Source organism: Empidonax traillii, unplaced genomic scaffold (genome assembly GCF_003031625.1).
Source record: "Empidonax traillii isolate 1590-97213 ecotype Southwest subspecies unplaced genomic scaffold, ASM303162v1 scaffold11:size2795301, whole genome shotgun sequence".
NCBI lineage: Eukaryota > Metazoa > Chordata > Aves > Passeriformes > Tyrannidae > Empidonax > Empidonax traillii.
This window is the reverse complement of record NW_020955204.1, coordinates 2,474,607-2,498,457: the sequence shown is the minus strand read 5'-3', so window position 1 is coordinate 2,498,457 and position 23,851 is coordinate 2,474,607. Positions and strand designations below refer to the sequence as shown.

Below are 23,851 nucleotides of genomic sequence, written 5' to 3'. Positions count from 1 at the left end.
TCACAGAGACATGGTGGAATGGCTATCACGGCTGCTGTGCTTCTTTAAACCCTCATTACCAAATGGAATGCATAAGAAGAGCAAGGGATGCAAGGGATGCAAGCTCTTAGGAAGGACAGGCTGGGAAGACGAGGAGGAGTTGCCCTTTTTTACTGAACAGCTTGAGTGCACAGAGCTTTGCCTGGGGATGGATGATGAGCCAACTGAAAGCCTATGGGCAAGGACTGTAGAACTGACCAGTATGGATGATATGTCTCCAACAGGCCACCTGACTAGGAAGAACAAGTGGATGAGGACTCTGCCAACAAATATATGTAACTTGACATTCCCAGCCCCTTGTCCTCTTGGGGGAATTCAACCACCCTGATAAATGCTGGAGGAATATCACAGCAGGGCACAAGCAATCCAGGAGATATCTGTTCTTAGAGAACATCGATGATAAATTACTGACCAAAGTGACAGTGGAACCAACAAAGACAGGTGCTCTGGTAGACTTCATACTCACAGTCATTAGTCACTGGGAATGTAAACATCAAAGGTAGACTTGGCTGCAGTGACTGTGAGATGATGGACCTCAGGATCCTGAGTGGAAGGAATGGAGCAAAAAGTAGGATTACAGTCCTGCAATTCACAAAAGCAGAACTTGGCATCTTCAGGGATCTGCTTTAATGAGTCCTATGGAATAAGGTCCTGAAGGAGAAGGAGCCCACGAAAGCTGATTGATATTCAAGGATCATCTTTTCTAAGCTCAAGAGAATTCTATTCCAAAGAGCAGGAAGTCTGTGCCAGGAGGCCAGCATGGATAATGAAGTAGTTCAGGGCAAAAAGTGGCAAAAGAAAGAACAAGGAAAATGCGGGCCTGCTGCTGAATAAGGCTCTGGTGACACAGGACATGAAAAAGGCTGAGATACTGAATGCTTTTTTCACCCCAGTCTTTTCCGGAAAGACCAGCGTCTGAAATCCCAAGCCCCACAGGGTAGAGGGAAAGTCTGGAGCAAGATATACCCTTGGTGAAAGAGGATTGGGTTAGAGGATACTTAAGGAAACTGAACATATGTTAGTCCATGGACCCTGATGGGACACACCTACAGGTGCTAATGACCTGACTGATGTCAGTGTGAGGCCGCTCTATTGTCTCTGAACAACCGTCGTGCTTGGGGAGAAGTGCTTGAGAAGTGGAGGGCAGCAAACACCATTCCTGTAATCCAAAAGGGGAAGAAGGAAGAGCTAGAGAACTACAGGCTGGTCAGCATCACCTTGATCCCCAGGAAAGGGATAGCACAACACAACCAATCCTGGAAACCATTTCCAGGCACATGAAGGACAAGGAGATTATTGGAAGCATTCGCTATGGCTTCACCAAGGGCAAGTCATGCTTGACTGTCCTGATAACCTTCTACAATGAAAGGCCAGGCTTGGTAGATGATAGCAGAGTGGTGGATATCATCTACTTTGACTTCAGGAAGCCCTTTGACGTTGTCTCCCATAGGATCCTCATAGGTGATGAATTGTGGACTGGATGAGCAGATAGTGAGGTGACATGAAAGCTGACAGAATGGCAAGCCCAGAGGGTGGTGATCATCTAATTGGAGGGCCAGTAATTAGCAGTTTATCCAAGGTGTCAATATTGGGTCCAGTACTGATCAACAGCTCCATTAACGATCTGGACGATGGAGCAGAGTGTACCCTTGCCACATCACTATTAGAAGTGGCTGATACAGTAGATAGATGGTTGTCTTGCTATTCAAGGAACCTGCTATTCTGCAGGCTGGAGAAATGAGTCAATAGGAACCTCTTGCAACTCAACAAAGAGAAGCACCAAGTCCTGCATCTGGGAAGTAATAACACAGTTACCATGACATTCTGGGAGCGAACCAGCTGAAAAGCAGCTTTGCAGAAAACGACCTGTGAGTCCTGATGGACATCATGGCAAACATGAGGCAGAAATGTGCCTCTGTGGAAAAGTATAAGTTAACATTGGCCTGGGCTGCCTTAGGAGGATTGTTGCCAGCAGGTTGAGGGAGGTGATCATTCCTCTCTACTCAGCTACCCCTGGAGTACTGTGTTCAGTTCTGAGCTCCTAACTGCAAGAGAGAGATGGACATACCGGAGAGTGTCCATTAAAGGTCATTAAGATGATTAAAGGACTAAGGCATCTCCCTTATGAGGAAAGACTAAGAGTTGGGAGCGCTCAGCTTGGAGAAGAGAAGAATCAGGAAGGATCTCCTCAGTGCGTATGAGATGCACTGATCTCTGAAAGGACAGTGTAAAGAAGATGGAGCCAGGCTCTTGTCAGTAGTGTCCCCTGAAAAAAGAAGAGGCAATGGGCACAAACTGAAACTTATAGGATGTTCCCTGTGAACATCAGGAAATACTGCTTTACTGAGCACTGGAAGAGGTAGCAAAAGAGAAGTTGTAGTGTCTCCATCCCTGTAGGTATTCAAAAGACACTCAGACATTGTCTTGACGTTGTCTGTGACACCACTTGAGCAGGGGGGTTGGACATCTCTTCCAGCCTCAACCATTCTATGACTCTGTGATTATACAAGAACTCTAACAGCTGACTGAAGACAAGTGCTGACTAGCTAATCTAGGGAAGTCTTGGCTTTGGTGTAATAAAACAGTAAAAAAATTAGTAAATTACAAGTCCTGTTGGTATGAGTCCTTCCAAACTACCACCCTATAAAGTCTGGAGATACAGCAGGCAATGAACTGCTTTTCTTCACAATAGGAGTAATCTCTGAGCCCTAATCATAACAATGTAACTATTTCATAATGTTAATGGAAATGTTAAAGCACTTCTGAAAAATAGCACCTGGAATTTGAATGGACAGCACTGTCTTCCAAGGCCACAGAATGTCACAGGTAAGTTTCATTATTGCATTGGACAGTGCCCTCTGTCCACACAAAGATGCCTATTCAGGATGCTGGAAGTGGGCACAAACAAAAAGGAGGAAATGTTTTGAGACAAAAATTTTCATTCAAGCCTTATGATTAATGCAAGGAAGTACTGGAATCATAAGAGCAATCAAATAACTCATATATGGAGTCACATAAAACACACTCACATAAGAAATTTGCTTTGTTGATTCATATGATAAATACCTCAGTAAAAATTCTCAAGTATTGAACAGAGTAAAGGGATCAAATCATCGTGCCCCTCCCGTGATACTGATCTGACACTTTTTACAAGAGTTGCTCTATGGACTTGTTTGTGATGGTAGAATGTTAGATATGTTGGAAATATTTGTTTGCTCCAAACTGGATTGACACTAGCAGACAAGAGATCAGTATCTTCGAAATTGTATGTCATTACCTCTTCGAGTGGTATTTGAAAAATGAACGCACCTGCTCTAGACTACCAGTTCCTATGCCAGTAAGATCTAGAGATTATACTTTCTTGTACCCCCTTTAAAAACATTCCGAGATTTTGGAAAAAGAAGAACATTTTAACCAGTTTATTTCTGTACTTATTTACTCCTAAGAAGAAAAGAGAATGTGGGCTGCACTTAGTTTTAAAGTGGAAAAATACGTCACATGGAGAGAGAACAAGTTTATTAAAAAGCTGTAAAAGAACTACCAAAAAACCCATAGTGATTTATTGATCCCATTTTTCATCATAAAATTGGGTTTTCAAACATCCTTACAAAAACCTCAGGTTTGAAGAAAGGATTTGTGGAAGGAGAAAAGATGTGGAATGCAATTCAATTACTATCTTTATGGAAGATGAGGAAAGAAATATTCTGAAAATCCAGTATATGGATATAAACTTCTCAAATGGAACTCTTTTTAGACTTGTAGCTGAGTTTCCTTTTCAAACACATTAAAAGAATAGTTAAATTAAAAAATAGCAATCATAAACATTTCAGGAGGCCAGTCCTCTTTAATACCTTTATTGATGAACTGAATGAGGGGATCAATTGCCCCCTCAGTCAGTTTTCAGACAACACCAAGCTGGGTGGGAATGTTGATCTGCTGAAGGCTCTGCAGAGAGATCTGGACAGGCTCAATCTATGGGCTGAGGCCAATTGTATACAGTTCAACAAGGTGAAGTGTTATGTCCTCCACTCGGGTCACAACAACCCCATGCAGTTCTTCAGGCTGGGGGAAGAGGCTGGAAAGCTGCCCAGCGGAAAAGGACCTAGGGGTGCTGTTTGACAGCTGGTTCAATATGAGCCAACTGTGTGCTCAGGTGGCCAAGAAGGCCAATGGTATCTTGGCTTGTTATCAGCATTATTGTAGCCAGCAGGACTAATGCAGTGATTGTCCCCCTGTATTTGGCATGGTGGGGCTGCACCTTGAACCCTGTGTTCAGTTTTGGACTCCCTACTACAAGAAGGACATTGAGGTGCTGGAGCATGTCCAGAGAAAGGCAACAGAGTTGATGAGGTGTCTAGAAATTAAGTCCTATGAGGAGCGGCTGAGGGTGTTTAGCCTGGAGAAAAAGAGGCTCAGAGGACCTTATAACTCTCTGCAATCAGTTGTAAGATGGTTGTAGCAAGGTGGGAGTCGGTCTCTCCTCTCAGGTAACAAGTGCTAGGACAAGGGGAAACAGCCTCAAGTTGTGCCAGGGGAGATCAGGATATCAGTAAAAATTTCTTCACTGAAAGGGTGGTCAAGCACTGGAACAGGATACCCAGAGAAATGTAAAATCACCATCCCTGGAAGTGTTCAAAAAACATGGATGTGGCAAATAGAGACATGGTTTAGTGGTGGAACTTGGCAATGGTGGGTTAACAGTTTGACTCCATCTTAGAGGTCTTTTCCAACCCACATTATTTTATGATTTTCTTATCCTGCTGCATTTGCACAGAACTGAGCTGCTTAAAGTTGTCAGTGATGGGAAACAGCAATTCCTTATTCTCTCCTCTGAGATGCATCCCTTAAACTCCACAGAACATGCCTGAGGCATGTCTGGCATCTTGGGACAAGGCCCTGTATTTGCCCCTGATATAATAGAGAATGTTACAGTGGGACACGAGCTTCTACTGAACAGTCTGAACTTGAGCTGGAAAATCTGCTTTCTTTTAGCTTTTAGCCCTTTATGTATAGGCTGTGCCAGTGGCTCCACTGCTTTTTTCCTCTCTGCTTTAATTACTACGGTTTGTCACAGAGGATTAAGTTTTCTGCTTTTCTCCCCGCATCTGTTCTCAAGACTGGTCTCTGCTTTATTTGCTCTGTTACCTTCTCTTCTGCAACTAGCCTCTTCTCCTGACCTTATCTTTAGACAGAAGACTAAAGCAAAGGAAAGGAAAGCTGTACCAAGTATTAACAAACTGAAGTGTTATCAAAATAGCAATGCTTGCCAACTGGTAGGATGAAAAACCAAAAGGCAACGAGTCTGTACCTCTGTCCCAGACTGGAACATGATTTCCCTTTTAACAGCCTATTGGAAAATCTTGACTTGCAGCTTGAAATAAGACTGCAGGACCTGGTGCTGCACGGGCAGCTGGATTTTGAATCCTTAATACCATAATGGAAAAAAAAAAAATCTCTGCTGCTCTCTCCTTCTGGACATGGTCCACTGCCCAGGACTGAGCTGGAGGAGAAGGCTGAGCCTGACAGGTTGGGACATGAACAGAAAAGAAAGGATGTGTGGCTGGAGGTGACAGAGTGGGCAACTGCGGCCCTGTAGAGGAAACAAAGATGAATTGAGACCCTTGAGAGTGTTTACTAAAGTACCTCCAAAACCTGAGATGCAGCATGGTAGAAAGCATGAAGGAGCTTGTCTGAAAGATGTTTTAAGTTGGCCATAGAGATTAGAGGCAGGAGTCAGTAGTTCATTAAAAATTAAAGATAATTAGTAGGGTGGGGATAAAAAGCAGAGAGCCATAAAAATGAAGGCATATAGCCAATGTTTGCTGTAATTAGAAAAGTATATCCCAGAAAAGGATCAAAAAAGTGAGAGGATCATATGTTGTCCTAAAGTCTTTTTGGGTTGACAAGTCCCAAACAGCATTATCTTGTCATTGAATTAAAAAAGATGGCAAAGTCATGGGTACAGCATCTGACAGACATTATAGCAGTTTCTCTCAACCTTTTCTCAGGACAGCACAGCTCAGCCAGATGAATCCTGGTAACAGAGGAGATTGAGAACACAGCTACTTGCCAAAGGAATGATGCTTTTTGCTCCACACCAGCAAAAACCCTGTATTGGTTCTGCTTGCACCTCAGCAGGGAGCACATGCCAGCAGCTTAGAAGGTGCCCTGCTCCCACTACCAACTTCTCATGTTGCACTCTGTCTTGATCCAATAAAAAGTGGAGGCTTTGAAAAGTGTCACTGATATCTGCTCACCACAAACGTACTATTTCCTCCAGTACTACTCTTAGCTCCTCTTCACCTATTCATGGTTTGGGAAAAATAAAAGAATCAGGTCTTTAACAACAAGTCAGCCACTTTAAAGTGTACAATCACACCCACACTGCACAATTCCTCTGCAAATTTTTCACGTGTTGAAGACCATCATAGTTTCTCCTTGACCCTTGTTCCTCCTCCAATGGTCTCTTGACCAGTGAATCTCAGAGACTCCTCTCCACGTCTCTCAGCTTCTATTGGTTGTAGCAAATGTAGTGTTTTCTGCCACTTTAGTCTTCTCTTGGTTCCAAAAGAGTTTGTGAACAAACAGAAAGGGGCTAGGTCTGCTGGTGGTTACTGAGCATAACAATAGTTTCAAAACAACCTCTGGCTCAGTATGTTCCTGAGCTGTGGATGTTAAGATACTATCAAAGGGAAAGTGCCCTATCTCTTATGCCATTGACCTAATCAGCCCACATTGGCTATAGTTTGAGACAGGATAATGGCCCAAAGGGATATCTGATTAGACTCAGCCTGGCAGATGGGATTTAAGCCCTTCCCCACCTACAAGAGGAATGCTGCTTTTCCCTCTGAAGAAGCAGGAGTATTCCCTGGCACGACTTCTGACAGTCTAACTGCTTTCTCATGGAAGTTGTTCCCTACCCAGCATCTTTGTTTCTTCACTGGACAGGTTTGCAGGATTTATAAGTCTGTCCTGTTGGGAACCTGTTAAAAAATCTAATTTACTTCTCCCTCACCACACAATTTTATTGTGAAACTTTCAGTCCTTTGACAGAAGAGATAGATCAATCCTTTAAAGCCTGGTCAGATAAATAATAAAGTAAAACTTATTATTGCTATTTGTCTGTCCCACGAGGAAATCTTTACTTTTTCAGAGAGATCCTTGTAAGTTTTCTTCTGTTTTAAATGAATCCCAAATCAATTTCAAGACCAAAAGGAGGCTGTTCTGCAAACCCCTTGTCTCTCCAGCCTGATTACCAGCTTCAAGAGTGTCTGTGTTTAATTCTTGGAAACTAAATTCAGTGCTCACATCTCATTCTAAGTTATCTCTGTAGACTCATGGTCTGCTATTACCCAGAACAAGAAATTTTACCATAGGTGTTCTACCATTACAAATAAGTGCTCCTCTTTTTTCTTGATAGTGCAAGTTCCACCTATTTGAGCAAATCACATTTTGTCTTGGCTTTGTTCATGTCTGAATATAAAGTCTGGGATCAGTGAGACAAAAAAGAACATGCAAACATTTTATCAGATGTAAGCTGGAGCATCATCTCAGCCCATTCAGACAGCGAGCCAGTAGCTCCTTCCACAACCAGGCAAGCAAAGCAAACAATTTCACTTGCATCCAAAGACTGCAGAATTAGTCCTCCCACACCAAGAGAAACGCCTCAGGAAACTCAGCTTTTGCTATGCTTGTTCAGTGTTACAGCTAAAAGAGTACCCAGAATTGTAACAATAGCCTGACTGCTGATTCATTAAAATGAGATTGGTCAAATTCTGTGGTTCAGTCTACTTGCAAAAAGCAGCATGTTTTTATGTACTTGCCCAAGTGGATGCTTACACCATAGCTCCCTGCCATGGCAGAACAGTGCTTTGCCTCCCTGAACTTGACAAAACAGTTCTTTTTAATACTGAATAATTTTCTACAACACCCAGTTGTTTTTTCCACAGGATTACTTTTAAGTCAAGGTAATAAATTAAGAATAGAAATACATATGTATATTGTTTCATAAAGAAACCTCGGCACATTTTTCCCAGAATCTATCAAGTACAGCTGTTACTATAAGCTTGTGTCAAAGAGTCAGTGAAGGCATTTGGAGAAGGTGCTTATGAGACACTGCTGAGCTGTGGGAGTTTTTCAGCATGCTCAGTAGCAACATTGCCTCCTTGCTCTCCTGAGCTCAAGGGACTGAAAAAGCAAGTCAAGGGGCCATAAGTGGAGCCAGGTCCTGCTTCAAAAGCACAGTTCCCAGGTCTGAAGAGGTCAGCCTTTGAGGCACTGCCTTTCATTCTCTTTGCTCCCCAGGCACCACAGTCCCAGGAATTTTAGAAGCCCTCACCTTGTACCAGCACCCCAGACCTTGTCTTCTCTGAGCCCCCACACTCAGAAAGGTTAGTCAAGCAACACTCAGAAAGGTTGTTCAAGTAACAACATTGCTGTGTCTCCTTCCTGGTTTCTGTGTGTTTTGAGAAAGCCCATATTTAGATCAAGACTTTGAAATAATTTCCTGCAGCCCGGACCATTTGCTCCATGACAGCCCACTCAGCCTCTCCTTTCAAAGCTGGGTTCAGATCACATTTGTTGTATTTCTTTCCAACTCCCTCATCAATTCAGCCCTATTTTAACATTTGAAAAAACATCTACTGTTTTGCTGTGGCCAGCTGCTACCGTCCTCAAGAAGTCAGGTCAAAAATACCCAAGGACTTTGAAGAACAGTGTTAGCTGAGACATACTATATGTAAAGACAGTCCAACAAGTGGCTTATCATAAAATCTTTTAGGAATGAATGCAGCTTAGTTGCTACCTCCAAGGTTAAGTTAGCATCACTATTCCCTTTGAAAAGGGACTGCAGTAAAGGGAATTATTATACCATATAAATATGCAAGGTGTGATAAAATGAAGAATTTGTTCAAGGTGGAAGTTCATGAGCAGAAACAGAGAAAAACAAAGTGGCAATAAGCAGCCTTCAGAATTTAAATGCTCTCTAGTTTTATAGTAATAACTAATGGTTATTGCTATTAACCAGGCATCAACAAACGTGTCGTAGGTGATGACTCACTTCATGATAGATTACAGTGGATTCTATTATGCATCACTTCCTGAAGAAAGACCAGAGGAACTACCCAGGCTGCCTCTGCTGAGCAGTCAAAATTTTAGTGCGTGGCAGTCTACAAAGACCTCCACACCAGCTTTCAGTAAACAACACAAATCAATCCACAAAACAAACCACAGAACAGTCCTGCCCTGAGACTTTGCAATTCAGGTCACCTGGGAGTAAAAATATTCCTCATGAGGACTCTATCCAGTTTCACTGCCTCCCACAGAATCTTCCCATTCACAGTAACACTGGCTAAATAGGCCATAATATAATATTTGGGATTGTATTTTTTCAGGCTTCTGGGCTTTCAACCCTAAAATGTTTCAAGATGCAATTTATAAACACAGTTTTTTTTCTCTGTACTCTGCCTCTGCAAGAGTACTAGCAGTTGTGAACAGATTGTACAAGCTGAAACAAGCAAGGAACAGATACAGAAAACCCAAGAGTACATTCTGTAACATTAATGCTGTAAAATTAAAAACTCTTCATTTCTAAGCAGGAAAGGGATTTTAGCTTACAGTGAAAGTTTTTGTTAAAGATTTTATAACCCCCGCTGTTACAATAGTTCATTCCCACTTCAAGACTTTGGTTGCTAAGCTAAATTGCCAAACTTCATAGCAGATCCTTTACCAGGAGCTAGAAGAGAATTTTACGGAGTGATAAAATGGTACTCAGCTTACATTTAAATTCAGTTTTTGCCATCATACTTTGCTATCTTCAACTTCTTGTCTTTGATCATTTGGAAAATATCGTGGAAGTTTGCAAAGGAAATAAAATTAACAATCAAATTAATAATCAACTAATCTTGATTCAAAATTGAAAGTGACTGCTTTGTGTTCGAAATTCACCTAGCCCTTTTCAGATGACAAGGCCATTTATTCAAATGTTCGAGTTTACCTTAATAGTGGAAAACCAGTTTGCCTCCTTAGTCCATCAAGACACTTGCAAGGGGAGAGCTTCATTATAGGAAGAATCACTCCTCTCAGTTTTTCACAACTGGTAAGTCTTCAAGAGGAAAGCATGAAAAAAAAATTTGTCTTTTTCCTTTTATGTGTCTATGTTGTATATGATCTGCTTTTTCCATTCAGGTAGATCAGGTTTTTTTACCCAAATCAAGGAAGCCTACAATAATAAACCATCTGTTGAGCTTGTGTTTGTGCTACCTGCAGCCAGAAAAAAACACTGTATAAGAGCCATTCTTGGGAAAAGCTGTAATTTTTCATTGTAACCCTCTAAAGCATATTTGGGATATAAGCAACAGTTTTTTTTCTAATTGCCATACCATCAATCAGCACAAAAAGTCAATTGTTGCTTGAATAAGATGAGAAATACCTTGTAGGGTAAGCAGCAAAGGCTTCACTAGAACTGCCACCTCAGAAAACGGCCATGCATCATCAGCTGCCAAGTCACTGGTGTTCAGACTGCTTCTGTGCATCAGCTTGTAGTCTTCCACCACTGCTTCCAGTCAAGGGCCTAAAAACTGAGTGCCACACATCTAGTTTTAGAAGCTGAGCTTTTATGCAACACTTGAATCTTGAAAAATAATGGAAGCAAGTTACCTGTTGGCAGTAACACCACCAGGAAGAATTACAGAGAAGAGTTGAAGTAGACACCATTTACATTGTTGCACTCAAGGCAATTACTTTTGTGCACCAGGTGGTGTATGAGGCAATTTTACATTTGTCCACAGTCATGAAGGAGAGCAAACAAATGACTGAAGAATGGTGCTTTCATAAAGATCAAAGTCATAATTATCACAAATATCAGATAAAATTTTATCTGTTTAATTTAGTGCCGTATTTTATAGCCATTGAGATTTCTTCCTCCTCACTCTCAAGTGGAGATACTTTGAATTTCTTTTCTGAAGCAGGTGCAGTGAAACAAGCCATAGTGATCTTATTCATGCCATTCACAAAGGCAGATCACTCTCAACCTCTAATTTTCTACTCTGCTGCCCCTTCCTCCAACCACTGAGACATAAATCCAAACCACCCAAAGACTTGATGTATTTTGGTCATTGTACATATATACTCCTGCCAGAAAGTAACCTGTATTCTTTGCTTCCATTCCAGTGCTCATTTAGCAATTAACTGTATTTATGAATCTTGTCTAAAATGGTCTTTAACAAATTGACAAAGTTACTCATCTACAGTGTGATTTATTACCCTATCCACCCTTGTATTTTCTGCAGAAAAAAGTGACAGATGTTTAATAACAAACAAAAACCTGCCCCAGGAAGACTGGAGAAAATGTAAAATTTTTACTTGAGAATTAATGTGAGATTTAGGAAATCAACCTGAGACTTACATCAAGTTTTTTTTTTCCAGTGGCTTTCTTCCCTTTCTCCTTTGCTATAATCATGGGTTTCAGCACTGACCTACTATAATTTCTCCAGAATAGTACTCAAAAAACATAGTTCTCATATAGCAAAATTATACTAAAACCAAACAAATTTGTGCAGAATCCACAGTAATTTATGCACATGCAGTTAAGTCAGGAATGTTGCCTGCAAGCATTTGTATGAGTAACCACTAATTTCCCAATTGACCTACCCAATTTAATAACACACAGATAAATTATTTGCTCTACTAAAATATGCTTTATAACCCACAGACTACTGGAATGCAGAATGCAGAATTTAGGAAGAACCAGTTGCTAAATTCCAGGTTTTTCCCAAAGAGAGTCACTGTCCACATCAGCATTGGGCTATGGTAGCAGAACTGTTCTTAACATTTTCAATTCAATTAAACAATAAAAATTAGGAAACTAATGCATGGACTGTATAGAGAAGCCAAACCACAACTAAATCAATAGCCTAAAATCCTCATTTGCAAATAGCCAAGTCCTGTTTGGCAACTCAGGTAACTCTGTAATTTTTCTTAAAACAGATCTTCACTCTACCTTGTAAAAGGCTCAGTCTTCCAGCCTGCTCAGTGGTTAATCTGCAGGGACAACTTTGTTTCACAGACAACCCTCGCAGGAATTCTACAGGTGTCTACAACCAGGGAGTCTCAGAAAGGATGCGTGTGTTGGGAAATGCCCATCATAAGCCACTACGTCTGTGAGACAAATTCTATGTGCTACATGTAGTCTGCATGTTGGAATGGGGATTGGGAGGGGGCAGTACTTGCAGGGAAGGCAGACAAAAACTGGAGAAAGAAATATGAAATTACTTATAGAATCACAGGATTATTCGGATCAGAGAGGAGCTCAGGGAGGTCTCCAGTCCACCCTCCTGCTCAAAGCTGAGTAAGCTACATCATGTTATTCATGGTTTCATCTAACATTCTCTTGAAAACCTCAAAATGAAGACAGAAAACTCTCTCTGGGAAACCTAGAGCACTGTCTAACTGTCCTAAGGGTGACTTTTTATTCTCATATCTTGGAAAAACTTACCCTGTTTCAAGGTATGCTTGCTGTGTCTCATCCTTCCACCAAGCACCCCCTGAGAACAGTCTTTTCCACCTCATCCAGTAGCTTAAGTTCAGCTATATGCTTTACCATCTTTGATTAAAAACGTACTCTGGATTTCTACAAGACAAGCAAAGCCTGTGTTTTAAGTGAGATGCAGCAGAGGTGCAAGTGAACTGACCTTCCAAGAGACTCCACTCGATTCTAGTGATAAGGACCAACTCTAGATGTTAGAGAGTGATCAGGAGTTAACAGCTCTTCTTGCAAAAGAGGAGGCTTTCTTTAATTATTTTACAGGATTGGTATTAAATATAATCATCCAGATTGAGAAGTGTAAGTTTCTAAAAAAACTAATTCCAGACAGGAAACCCTTAGCACCTCAGATCAAGGGATAAACAATCAACCTTATTAAACCAACAAACCAAGTTTATTTATAGAAGTCTGTACAATTGTGATGAACTATGCTAGGACACCAACAAAACAAAGTAAACAAATCTCTCCCTCTCTAACAGGTGGGAGGTGTAGTCACTCACCTTTACATGCACTTAAAGGAAAAAGATTACAGCTTTCATACAATTTTGTAACTATTTGAGAGTACTTTCTTCATGTATTATTCTCAATATAAGAGGTTTGCATGATAATTTACTGTTACCTCTCTTAAAAAACAGCATTTCAGCAAAATCCAGAGACTTTGAGAGGGTAAGTGGCAGTTTCATAGTTGCAGATAACTAGGACATGGTCCATCATTAAGATTGGCATCCTAAACTCACTGTATCTCCTCTGTTTTGGTTATCTCTACTAAAAGTTACTTGCCAACACTGTACAGGGTCTCATCCACGTTTTGGCTGTAGTACAGATTATTCTTGTGTTACCAAACGTAGAAGTTAACTAAAACCAATACAGGAAGGCCAAACACATTAAAATATTGTATTTCAGTTACCTTTACCTTTAGAGACTTGTCACTGCATCTCAGAACTCTGAGCCATTTCTGTGGAAAAATCAACTCCTGAATTGCTTGATTTGGCAATTATTTCTGCAAAGCATTGGAGAGCGATTATTTTGAAAACTGGCTATTACAAAGTAAGTTTAGATTTCATTACAAATCTGTAACATCACTGAAGCTGTTGAAAAAACCAAAATCATATCAAATGCATATCTACACAGTGAATCACATTTCCTATGAAGTTATGACTGTAGATTCCATAAATTCAATCTTAAAAAGTTAAAAGTACATATATGTGAGAGCCTACTACAACTCCAGAGAAGTTGCTAAAATAGGCCATCAAATAAAGCAGTCTACGATTACATATTTACAAAATAATCCATATGTGTCCTAGAACTATGGATTATTCAGTAAATAAGTACTGAAATATTCCTAATTATTTGTTTACATGATAGGCAAGAGCTGCTTTGTAGGTTGATTTTCTTTTTATACACAGTTTGTAGAATCAATCTGCACACAATTACATGATGCTTCTTTAAAGCTACTGTTAAAAAAGGAAGATTAAGTTAAATAAGAACTAGATTAAAGTTTCATTAAGAATCCAACAAGAAAGTATCAAACACAGGTTGAAATGTAACCAGTGTATGATTTCAGAAAAACAGTAATGCTCTGACACAAGAAGAGCATCAGCATTTTCCCTCTTCAGGGTCCCCCAGAAACATTCCTATCCAGTTCAGTGCTGAAGTTATTATATATGTACTGTCCTGAGCAGGAACAAACACGTGCTTGCACGCTTACCTGAACGAGGGCCTCTAACCTTTTAGACTTCTAATTCTCTTTTAATTTAGTTCTTAGTTTCATATATTCAGTTGTATCTTGTCTGGAAAAGTTCTTTGTTAAATTTTGCTTATATTTACACTTGATTTTTTTCTTTTTTTTTTTTTTTTTTTTTTTTTTTTTTTTTTTTTTTTTTTTTTTTTTTTTTTTTTTTTTTTTTTTTTTTTTTTTTTTTTTTTTTTTTTTTTTTTTTTTTTTTTTTTTTTTTTTTTTTTTTTTTTTTTTTTTTTTTTTTTTTTTTTTTTTTTTTTTTTTTTTTTTTTACACCTGAGTGATAATTTAGCTGTCAACTCGTGTCCAGTCAAATATTCCATAAAGCCACACGATTCTTGTGCACTTCACTTGTACCAGTTTATATCTGAAAAACGTGCATCAGCTACCTCTCATACATTACCCACTGACCTTTCTATTACGTTCTTCCCCTTCCGCAGAACGTGATTTTTTTTTTTTAATTTTTATTTGTTTTTAGGAGCCCCATTTAAATGGTTCATAAAGCAAGAAACAAAGTGAGCTGGAGCCCAGTAAAGACATGATGACTTAACAAACATGTAATACTGAAGGCCTGATGAAGAAACTATAGTCCAACTGATGAGCACTCCAGGGTCATCCCACAAAAAGCTACCTCACCCAGCTACCTCTAGAGACTTTGGATGTGCTGTGGATGACAAGTCCCACATTAAGATCTGTGTGTACCTCTTTCTCATCAGTTAAGTGTAATTAAAAAAGGGAACGTGAAGTTAAACAGCTATATCAGCCAAGCCGTTTTAGTAAGAAGAATCACATTTAATGAGTTTCTTTCTTGCAATTTCAGATGCTCAAGTACAGCTGGTAGAAATTCAAAACAGCCGTAAAGAACTGTGACAGACGGATACAAATAGTACTGCAGCTTAAAAATGATAAAAAACACCTGAAAAAAAGTCACACAACCCTCCCAAAAAATTTACACTTTGAACCTAGGCCAGTTTTTGAAGATTCCCTTCTCCAAAGCTAGGATGAAGGAGGAAGAAGAAGAGGAAGAAAGTGCAGATGACCTTCCAGCCACAACGGTCTTGCGCCAATGTTTATTCACTGTGCCTGTGGTGGTATGTAAGGGGAGATCACCAAGTGCTGATTCTGTGACTGCGAAGAGATTCCTATGGAAATCCAGACCTCAGGCTAATACTGAACACAGAGTGGACCAATGAGCTGCATCAACAAAATAAAAACAAAACTCAAACTAAAAGAAAATGGGAAAACCCCAAATAGCACAGATCCACATTTGTGAGGGGAGCAGGAGGAAAGGGCAAGAAGGGAGGTCTATACAGTAAATAGTTGAATGGTTTATGTTACAGATGACTGGCAGTTTTAAAGAGTCTCTTCCCAGCTCCATTGCTGCTCCAACCCAGAAGGGAGAACTGAAAAGGGAGGAAGAAAAGGTAGGACATCATCATGGAGCATGCAGGATCAGAAGCAGCAGAGTGGGCACGCTCAAATAAGCCCCCGTCTCTTTTTGTAGTCCTCCAAGTTCAATGATCGCCGCGGGGCACCGTCTTTTGCTGGAGGAGCCTTGGAGGTGATGGCCAATGCCTTAGATTCTGTTGGGGATAAGAAAAGAGTGAGAACCAAAATACAGGAAAACTACAGACTTTTACTAGCTGCTTTTGTTAATAACTTCACCACAAAACCATGTTTGACTTCTCTAGTATACATCAGGTTAGAACTTAAGTTAATAATACAGGGAGCTTATCTTCAGAGATACAGCTCATGCAATTTTGACTCTGTCTGTTAATCCAACTTTCTGTTGATAAGTATACTTTAATTTCTTAAGAAAACGATACCACTCTAAAGTCACAGTATAAACAGCTTTCAGGCTCAGTTCTGGAATCTTTGGTAAATCATTATCCCATTACTGCAAGCACAAAGATACAGGAAGTAAGCAGGCAAAGTTAAATTTCCTATCCATGCCTACAATACACATCTTAACAAATCTCCACGTTTCTCTCTTAAGAAAGAAGACTGCACAAAATGGTGTTCTTTCTAAGGAAAACTGTGTGTCTCATCCTTCTCTTTTCAGTGCCTAACCCTCATCTGCTTGCTAACTCTCACTATCTGCTTCAGGAAGTCTCCTATCCTTGGCATCCTACCTCATTCTGTAGTCTTATGTCCAGAGTTTCAATTTTGACCTAGTTTGGAAAGACAACTACTCCTACTCACCCTACTTGACAAGGTTTTAAGTCTTCGTGCATTCTTACAGTAATTCCTAAATTATTTTCTTCTAAAAAACTTCAGATGTAGTCCTTCAAGTAATGTAATAAATAATAAACCTTGTGTGTCAAATTGCACTAGTATAATCCCATGCTTTCCCTCCACTGTAAAACAACTTCATAGGACACAAGGAAATGGCCTCAAGTTGCCCTAAGGGAGGTTTAGATTGGATTGTTAGGAAAAATTTCTTCGCCAAGGTTGTCGAGCATTGGAACAGGCTGCTCAGGGAAGTGGTTGAGTGCCTAGAAGGCATTCAAAAGATGTGCAGATGTAGTACACAGGGACATGGTTTAGTGGTAGACTTGGCAGTGTTGGATTAACAGTTGGACTCTATGATCTTAAGGGTCTTTTCCCATCAAAATGATTCTATGACACTGAACTGTTCTTGCCACACAGGCTGTCAAAGTCAAGATTACAAAGAGAAAGAGTCAGCAAGTTTCTGTCTGTATCTTCACTCCTGGCCAGTGTTTTTGTTCCCCTAAAATTTATCTTCTAATACCACCTGCAATACCTAAGTTAGGGAACAGCAACTTGGTAAAGTAGCAGGTTCAAAATCAAGTAAAAATACTTCATCCCTATAGCGTGTACACAGACTATGGAACAGAACATCACAGACACCCAAAGCTTATCCATCCTCAAAAGCAATTACACAAATCAACAAAGTAAGTATCAAGGTAGCTGTCAAGACTTATTAAATACAACACCCATCTGTTCCCTGGAGATTTTCTAAGTAATAGATAATGTAAACTGGAAGAATATATCAGAAAATATCATTATCTCCCTAAGCTTTTGAAGCGAGGATATGGAGGCATAGAGGTGTTTAACACAATACAGTTGTTCTTGCTTTCTCAATAGATGTCACTACCACACATGCCCGCCTCAGTTCAAGATACTCGCCAAGATGACAAACAGAATCCTTGCTCCCATTCTCAAAAGCCCAGTGATAATTTTGAAAATATTATTCTGGAAAAAGTGAGCTCTACTGTAATGAGATGGACAATCACATCCCTAAACTCAGCTGGAACACCTACCTGAACTAGGAACCTGAAGATCAATCTTTACATCAAAGTCATGCACTTTGAAAAGATCTTCTGAGAGGTCACTGGCTGATTTAGAGTTCACATCTTTATCTTTCCCTTGACCCTGAAATAGAAACTACAGGTAAGCCTTCAACCCTGATCTGTCCAGATAAACAAAGATAAAAATATTGTTTTCCCTCTTCTGTCACAAACATACTTAGTTTAGCTTTCATACTGCTACAGAAACTTACGTTTCTTTTCCCAAGAAACAAAAAGTTGTTGCTTTTCTATGATAATGGTCTTCAGGATACCCATTTCTAGAACTGAAGCATGCACACTTGCTATTAGTCATAAGCTTCACAGAGTAAAAGGGTGACTGTGAGGAACATAACAGAGACAGAAATGGAAACTTGCCTTACTCATGTCTTTTGGAGCATCTGGTAATACACCAGATCCATATTTTGCATTTAGCTGGGCAAGGATGGCAGCTTGGACAGCAGGATCTCTGGACTGCAAAGGGGAAATATTAGGGAAAATGTAAAAATAAAAAACCATTGCATTTAAATTGGCAAAAAGTAGAACTACAATTTGTTAAAACAGTGCTCATATCCATGAATCTAAACCCATATAAGACTGTATATTAGTTCACCCAGCCTTCAGGATCTCAGAGACAAGTGAAATCATCTTGATACCTGTGCAATGCATCTTATAGTAACAAATTGAAAATCATCCTTCAGAAAGTTTTTCCTTGAAAAAATGAGAAATACATTTCCTATTGGTATAGTTTGTTTCTGTGACTACTCTTAACGCTATTGTTAGATGTAGTTGCTTACAGTTCTGGCTGAAACACTCTATAGAGAGAAGAAATCTTCAGAAGACTATTTTCTATACATAATATTTCTACACCATGATAAAGCTACTCAGTTAATGATACTTTTCTCTTTCAGAAAAAATTGTTTAATTCAAGCCCTGCAATAGAATTTCTTTTCTATTCCCTTGCTGTTTTGTGGAGACTGATAAGAGCCAAACTTACCAGGTTTTTTTTAAGTACCAATACCAGAACCATCTACTATTCCAGAACAGGCCTCAGCAAGGACAGATTACTTAGAAGTAGGAGTTGATCAATTTGCTGTTCATCAGTTACATATCTAGGGACTGCAATAACAGGTTTTGCCACAGTATCACATGGGAAGTTTGTGTTGAATTACTTTATCCATCACAGCCCAAAATATCTACTCTTCCTCTCTCCTTTCACCAATATTTCAGAAAAGTTTCAGCTGATTAGAAGTGAAACTCACACCTAAGGCAAACCATCTTCCAAGTGCTAACTAAATCTGAGTAATTCTGCACAGAAGAACTCACTACAGAAGCCTAAATCATGGTTGCTTTTGCAGTACATACCCACATCACTTATGTCCTTCACATTTCGCATCAATAAAAAAATTGAGACCAGGATCTCACTCAGTTATATATCACATTGGTATCCAGAGCATTAATAGCATATGCCACAGTTGGGAATTTTCCCTCTTACTCTCTGCATTATACACTTGTTTCTAGTTTTCTGCAAATGGTCTCAATCGAACTTAAGTATTACACTCACATTAGATACTATTGTGGGCTTACACTGCCGCCTGGTAAAGGGGTCCATTTGTTGATTTTTCATGCTGTGACTTTCAGCCTGAAGAAGAAAAAGCACATGGTTTTGCAGAGTTAGCTATTTGCTCCCTGGTAAATCCTCTCACAGCACCCCATCCATGCAAGCACTCACCATCTAAATACAATGCCAAGATCAGAGGAAAATTAGCAACAGCATTATAAATTAGAAAGATTTTAACCCACCCACCGTTCTATGCTTCACAGGACAAAACTGTCCTTATCCAATTCAGCACAGAAAACAGGCATATAACTCCCAGGACAGTTAATACTTAATCATTTGTTAACAAGCTTAACTTTTCTTTAATAAAAGTGTCACTGCAGAGAACTTAGTATCTCCTTCACTGTTTTATTCTATGAAGTTTCCTTTCTGAGTTCTTTCCCATACAAAATGCATCAAGTCACTATGACAGTCACTAATCTGCTAATAATTGATGTGAACAAAAGGATAAAGCAATGTGCTTTAAAATCATGTCATTTGCCTATATGAAAAATTTTACAGAACGTTAGAAAAAAAATTAGTAACTTCACCATGCAATTATCCCTGTTCGCATCATTTCATCTCTACTTGCACAAAAGTATTACTTCAGCGCTATTTACCACAAGAGCCTTCTCAGACTCAACGATATTCCACTCCCTGTTTCTCTGGTTGATGTAACTGCAGAACGGAAAAAAAGGAGGGCGAGGGAAAGAAAAACAAAGTGACTGTCATTTATCAGTCCCTACACAACAAAGCACAACAATGCAACGAAAGCATTCTTACAGCTTCATCCTGATCACAAATTATTCTTATTGCAACACAACCGCTACCAGGGGTATGCTGAAGGGAGTTTACATTTTCAACAGTTATAACTGAATGACAGATTCGAGAAAGTGAAGACAGACAAGCACTAACAGAGCTATCACAATACACATTTCATTAATACATTGTACCAGAAAGAAGTGACAAAATCCTGCAGTTAATTTGCTTCTGCATTTGTTTCTCTTTTCTAAATATTTTGATTGATACTATTTAAGAAAGAAAATTTCCAGTATCTGCCTCTTACCTGATTGCAGAAATATTTTTTGTTCGTTGACGATCCAGTGCCTCTGCTCTCTCTTCAAGTTCATTAAGCTGATCTTGAATCTGCTTGGCCTTATCTTGGTCTCCCAAGTCCTCGGCCATAGCCTTCAACCAAACAGTGACTTGTTAAGCAGTACTCTCTACCACAGAATTAGTCAGTGAAACAAGGGATGTACCTGTGAATCAGACAGCTAACCCTATGCCAGTTGCAAATGTTCTTCTCTGCATTGTAAAAATACAACAAAGAGCTACACTCTCCTTGCATCTCAAGGCAAAACTGGACTTCTTATTCTGAAGAACTCTGAAAACCTCTGAAATCCCTTAAACTAAGGAAAACATAGGACCATTAGTCCCAGAATGAGGAGGGTAAGTCAGTTCCATGATTTAAGTTACGGGTTTCATTAAAATTTAACATCACTATTTACCAGCTCAGGAAAATAATTATTTCAGCAACTGTCAGTTGCCACTTATTTCAGGGAGCTGGAGAGTGCCCTAACACAACATGAGCTTATTATGCCACCTGGTGACAACAAAAAGCAATTGCACTCTCCTGCGATGGGAAACCAATTATTTACGTATTTGTGCATAGTAATACAGCGACCAAATAATACAATTAAGCCAAGGAATGTAGATTAATACAAACTCTTTGTTTTTCCTGTATATAAAGCATGAATATCTTGAAAAAGGACTGCATGAATAAAAACAAAACATGTCTATCTTCAGAGATATTTAAGACTGCTTGGTTTCTTCACTTCTTGGCTTTGGCATCTCAGAGCTCTAGTGTGTATTTGTTCCAGGAGGACTACATGTAAAACAGTTCAGTGGTAAGTACGTCCTTCAGCCACTTTTTTTTTTTTTTTAATACAAATTACTGGCCATAAAGTGACAATTCAGTTACTCCTGGGAAAAAAAAATTGTAACACAACCTTATTTTTCCTATTTTAAAATAAGCACAGGAAATCAATGTTATTATGGGGTACTCTAAAAAAAAAAAAAAAACCAAACAAAAAAGAGAAAAAACCACCAAAGAAAATAGGAAAAGTTTCTGAGGAAGAAGAGCTTAAGACCTTGTTTAAAGGACACAAAAAGAGACAGCTATAATTGTTAGCAATTACTCTTAAAAAAAGAATGCAATAGCTCTAACTGGGTTCTGATTGTTCTGAACCCAGCAATGAACCTTGAGATCCACCTTTTAGCTGCATAGTTAAAGCTGAGCTTACTGCTGACTACTGCCAAAATCCAGATGAGCTCCAGTTCTTCAAAATCAAAGAGTGTATTAAGCTTGCAGGCATCATCTCATCTCTCACCTTCTCCTTTAATAGCTGAGTTTTCTTCATGGCATAATTTGGAGGTGCTTTTCTGAACCTTTCTTTCTCCTTCACAATCTGTAAGAAGTAGAAGAAATAGCACAAATATGCAAATATGAAATCATTATTTCAATACTTGAACATTAGAAGAAACAGATCAGTATCACCTAAGAAATGTATTACTGCCACAGAATTTTACTTATGCTCTTTCTCTGATTTTTTTTTTTTTTTTTTTAATTTGTGTCTTTGGTAATGAGTTGTAGGTCCATTCTTCTCACTTATGACCTACAAAAATCTGATACTAATCATCTTTGGTCAGTATTAAGCAAGTATTAAACTGCAGAAGCTGTGATAAATGCAAATATCATGATGCTATTAACTTTTCAGAACTTGAGAACTAAGTTGCCATACTTGAGTTAGGAGTTCAGAGATTCACAACAAAAGTTCAAGAGGAGGTAAAAGGGCACAAAGGATGAAAAACCCAGGAGTGAGCACCAAACAACAGTGGGATCACCGAGCTACTCTATCTAGTTATGAAACTTCATTTTGAGCCTTTTATTTCCTTATTAGAAAGCAAATACCATGATCCTTTTGCTTTGTACCAGCTAGTGCTCTACTTCATGAGCTCCTGCCACTTTTAAGCACTGACACAGCCTAACTACAATGCACTGTTTACCTCTTCAATGTCCTGATCATTAAACTTGTAGTTGAGGGCTTCTTTGATGGACATTTCCTTCTTGTTTATCTCATCTAGCGTGGGTAGCTGCATCCCAGCAGAGAACATCTAAACACAAGAGACCAAGTTACTTTCCATTTAAAGTATGCTTGGCAGAAGGCTTCTAAAAAGAAACTAAAGTCTGGTAAACTTACTGCTTCCTTCCACTTCATAAATTCACTTTCAGTAAATTCCTGATTTGAGACAAACTCCAAACGAAACACACGTGAATCACTGCCATGCCTGCAACAAGAAAGTGTGAAAACATCCCTTTCTGACAGTGGAAAGTGGTGATCTTGGATCTGTAGATGTAAACTGATTAAAGTATCCCCAAACTAGAAAACCAGATGTCAATACACTCACAACCCCCTGCATGAGACTTATCTTTTTTAACATAATTTCCATTATGCATAAGGAGAAAAAAAGTCACAAATAAACCCAAACCCAACATTCCAGCAGTAAGTAGCATGACAGGGCGCAGTCTGCTTCTTAGTTCTCACCTCCAAACTACACACAGAACATTATTTGCTATGAAAAGGACACTGATTCATGAACTAAAGAGGATTACTTTAGTATCTTACCGCAACTGCAGTCCTTTGTTTGTCCGTGTGCCACCAAGCTGGTAAACCTTTGCAGTCTCTACCACACCAGTTATTTCAGCAACCTAAATCAGAGTAAAATACATAAGAGAAAGAAGGCAAGAGGGTTTTTATTTGGTGTTCCTAGAATATATCTGGCATATTCAAGCCTTTCTATTAGAGATAAAAACCTTAATCTAACTGACAATTTTAACCAGATCAAAGAAGCAAGACTCTTCAGTGTGCGTTATCAGGTACTGAATTAGTTGCTTCATACATTACCTTTCAGTTAAAAAATTATATCATCTGAGTGCCTGATGCAGTTTTTCTTCTCCTCAGCCCTGTCTTCCTGACCAAATAGTGTACACTCTCCTGCTTTTCCTACTTCCTTTTCACCTAAGGTTGGTTTAGGTTAATGCATGTCCCAAATGAAATACACCAATGCTGCTCACAGACTAAACACAGCCCTTCTGGGGGCCTTTTTAATGCAATTTTAGAGAATATTATTGCACTCTATGCTTATAGTAATGAAACAGAAAAACAAAACCATGTTCTCAATCACCTTCTCTCCTGAAGGCAAACTGATGTACTAGAAACACTTTGTAAAAAAACGAATCAAGACCACACAATAACTAGGGAACAGTCCCAGAAATGAGGAGTGAATGTTACTCATCCTGACTTGGTTTGAGCAGAGTCCGGAACTCTAGTTTGCAATACAAATGATGAGACAAGACAACATGAACCAAAGTTAGGAGAACAGGCTTTGTTAGTGCTCCCTCTCTCTCACCAAATGCATCTCTTCCCCTAGCTGGTCCCATCCATCTATTTATTCTTACACCAGTCTCCTCCACTTCTTTGGCAGCAATTGCATTTCCTAGTTATAAGCAATCTTTTTATATCAGTCAATCAAACAATCACAGGTACTTGAGAACTGATTAGCTGCAA

At 39.3% G+C, this 23,851-nt stretch overlaps 1 protein-coding gene across 1 annotated transcript in view; it reads right to left on the bottom strand.

The window, feature by feature from the left end:
* Positions 1-14,764: 14,764 nt before the first annotated feature.
* Positions 14,765-23,851, bottom strand: part of RTF1 (RTF1 homolog, Paf1/RNA polymerase II complex component) — a 28,134-nt gene continuing 19,047 nt past the window's right edge. Inside the window, exons 9-18 of the mRNA XM_027887764.1 lie at positions 22,910-22,992; positions 22,484-22,571; positions 22,290-22,397; positions 21,614-21,691; positions 20,290-20,411; positions 19,844-19,901; positions 19,191-19,268; positions 18,005-18,100; positions 17,603-17,714; positions 14,765-15,901 (exon numbers count right to left, since the gene is read on the bottom strand). Of these exons, the coding sequence (XP_027743565.1) occupies positions 15,795-15,901; positions 17,603-17,714; positions 18,005-18,100; positions 19,191-19,268; positions 19,844-19,901; positions 20,290-20,411; positions 21,614-21,691; positions 22,290-22,397; positions 22,484-22,571; positions 22,910-22,992 (930 nt within the window). The 3' untranslated portion in view covers positions 14,765-15,794. The remainder of the gene's footprint in view (positions 15,902-17,602; positions 17,715-18,004; positions 18,101-19,190; positions 19,269-19,843; positions 19,902-20,289; positions 20,412-21,613; positions 21,692-22,289; positions 22,398-22,483; positions 22,572-22,909; positions 22,993-23,851) is intronic.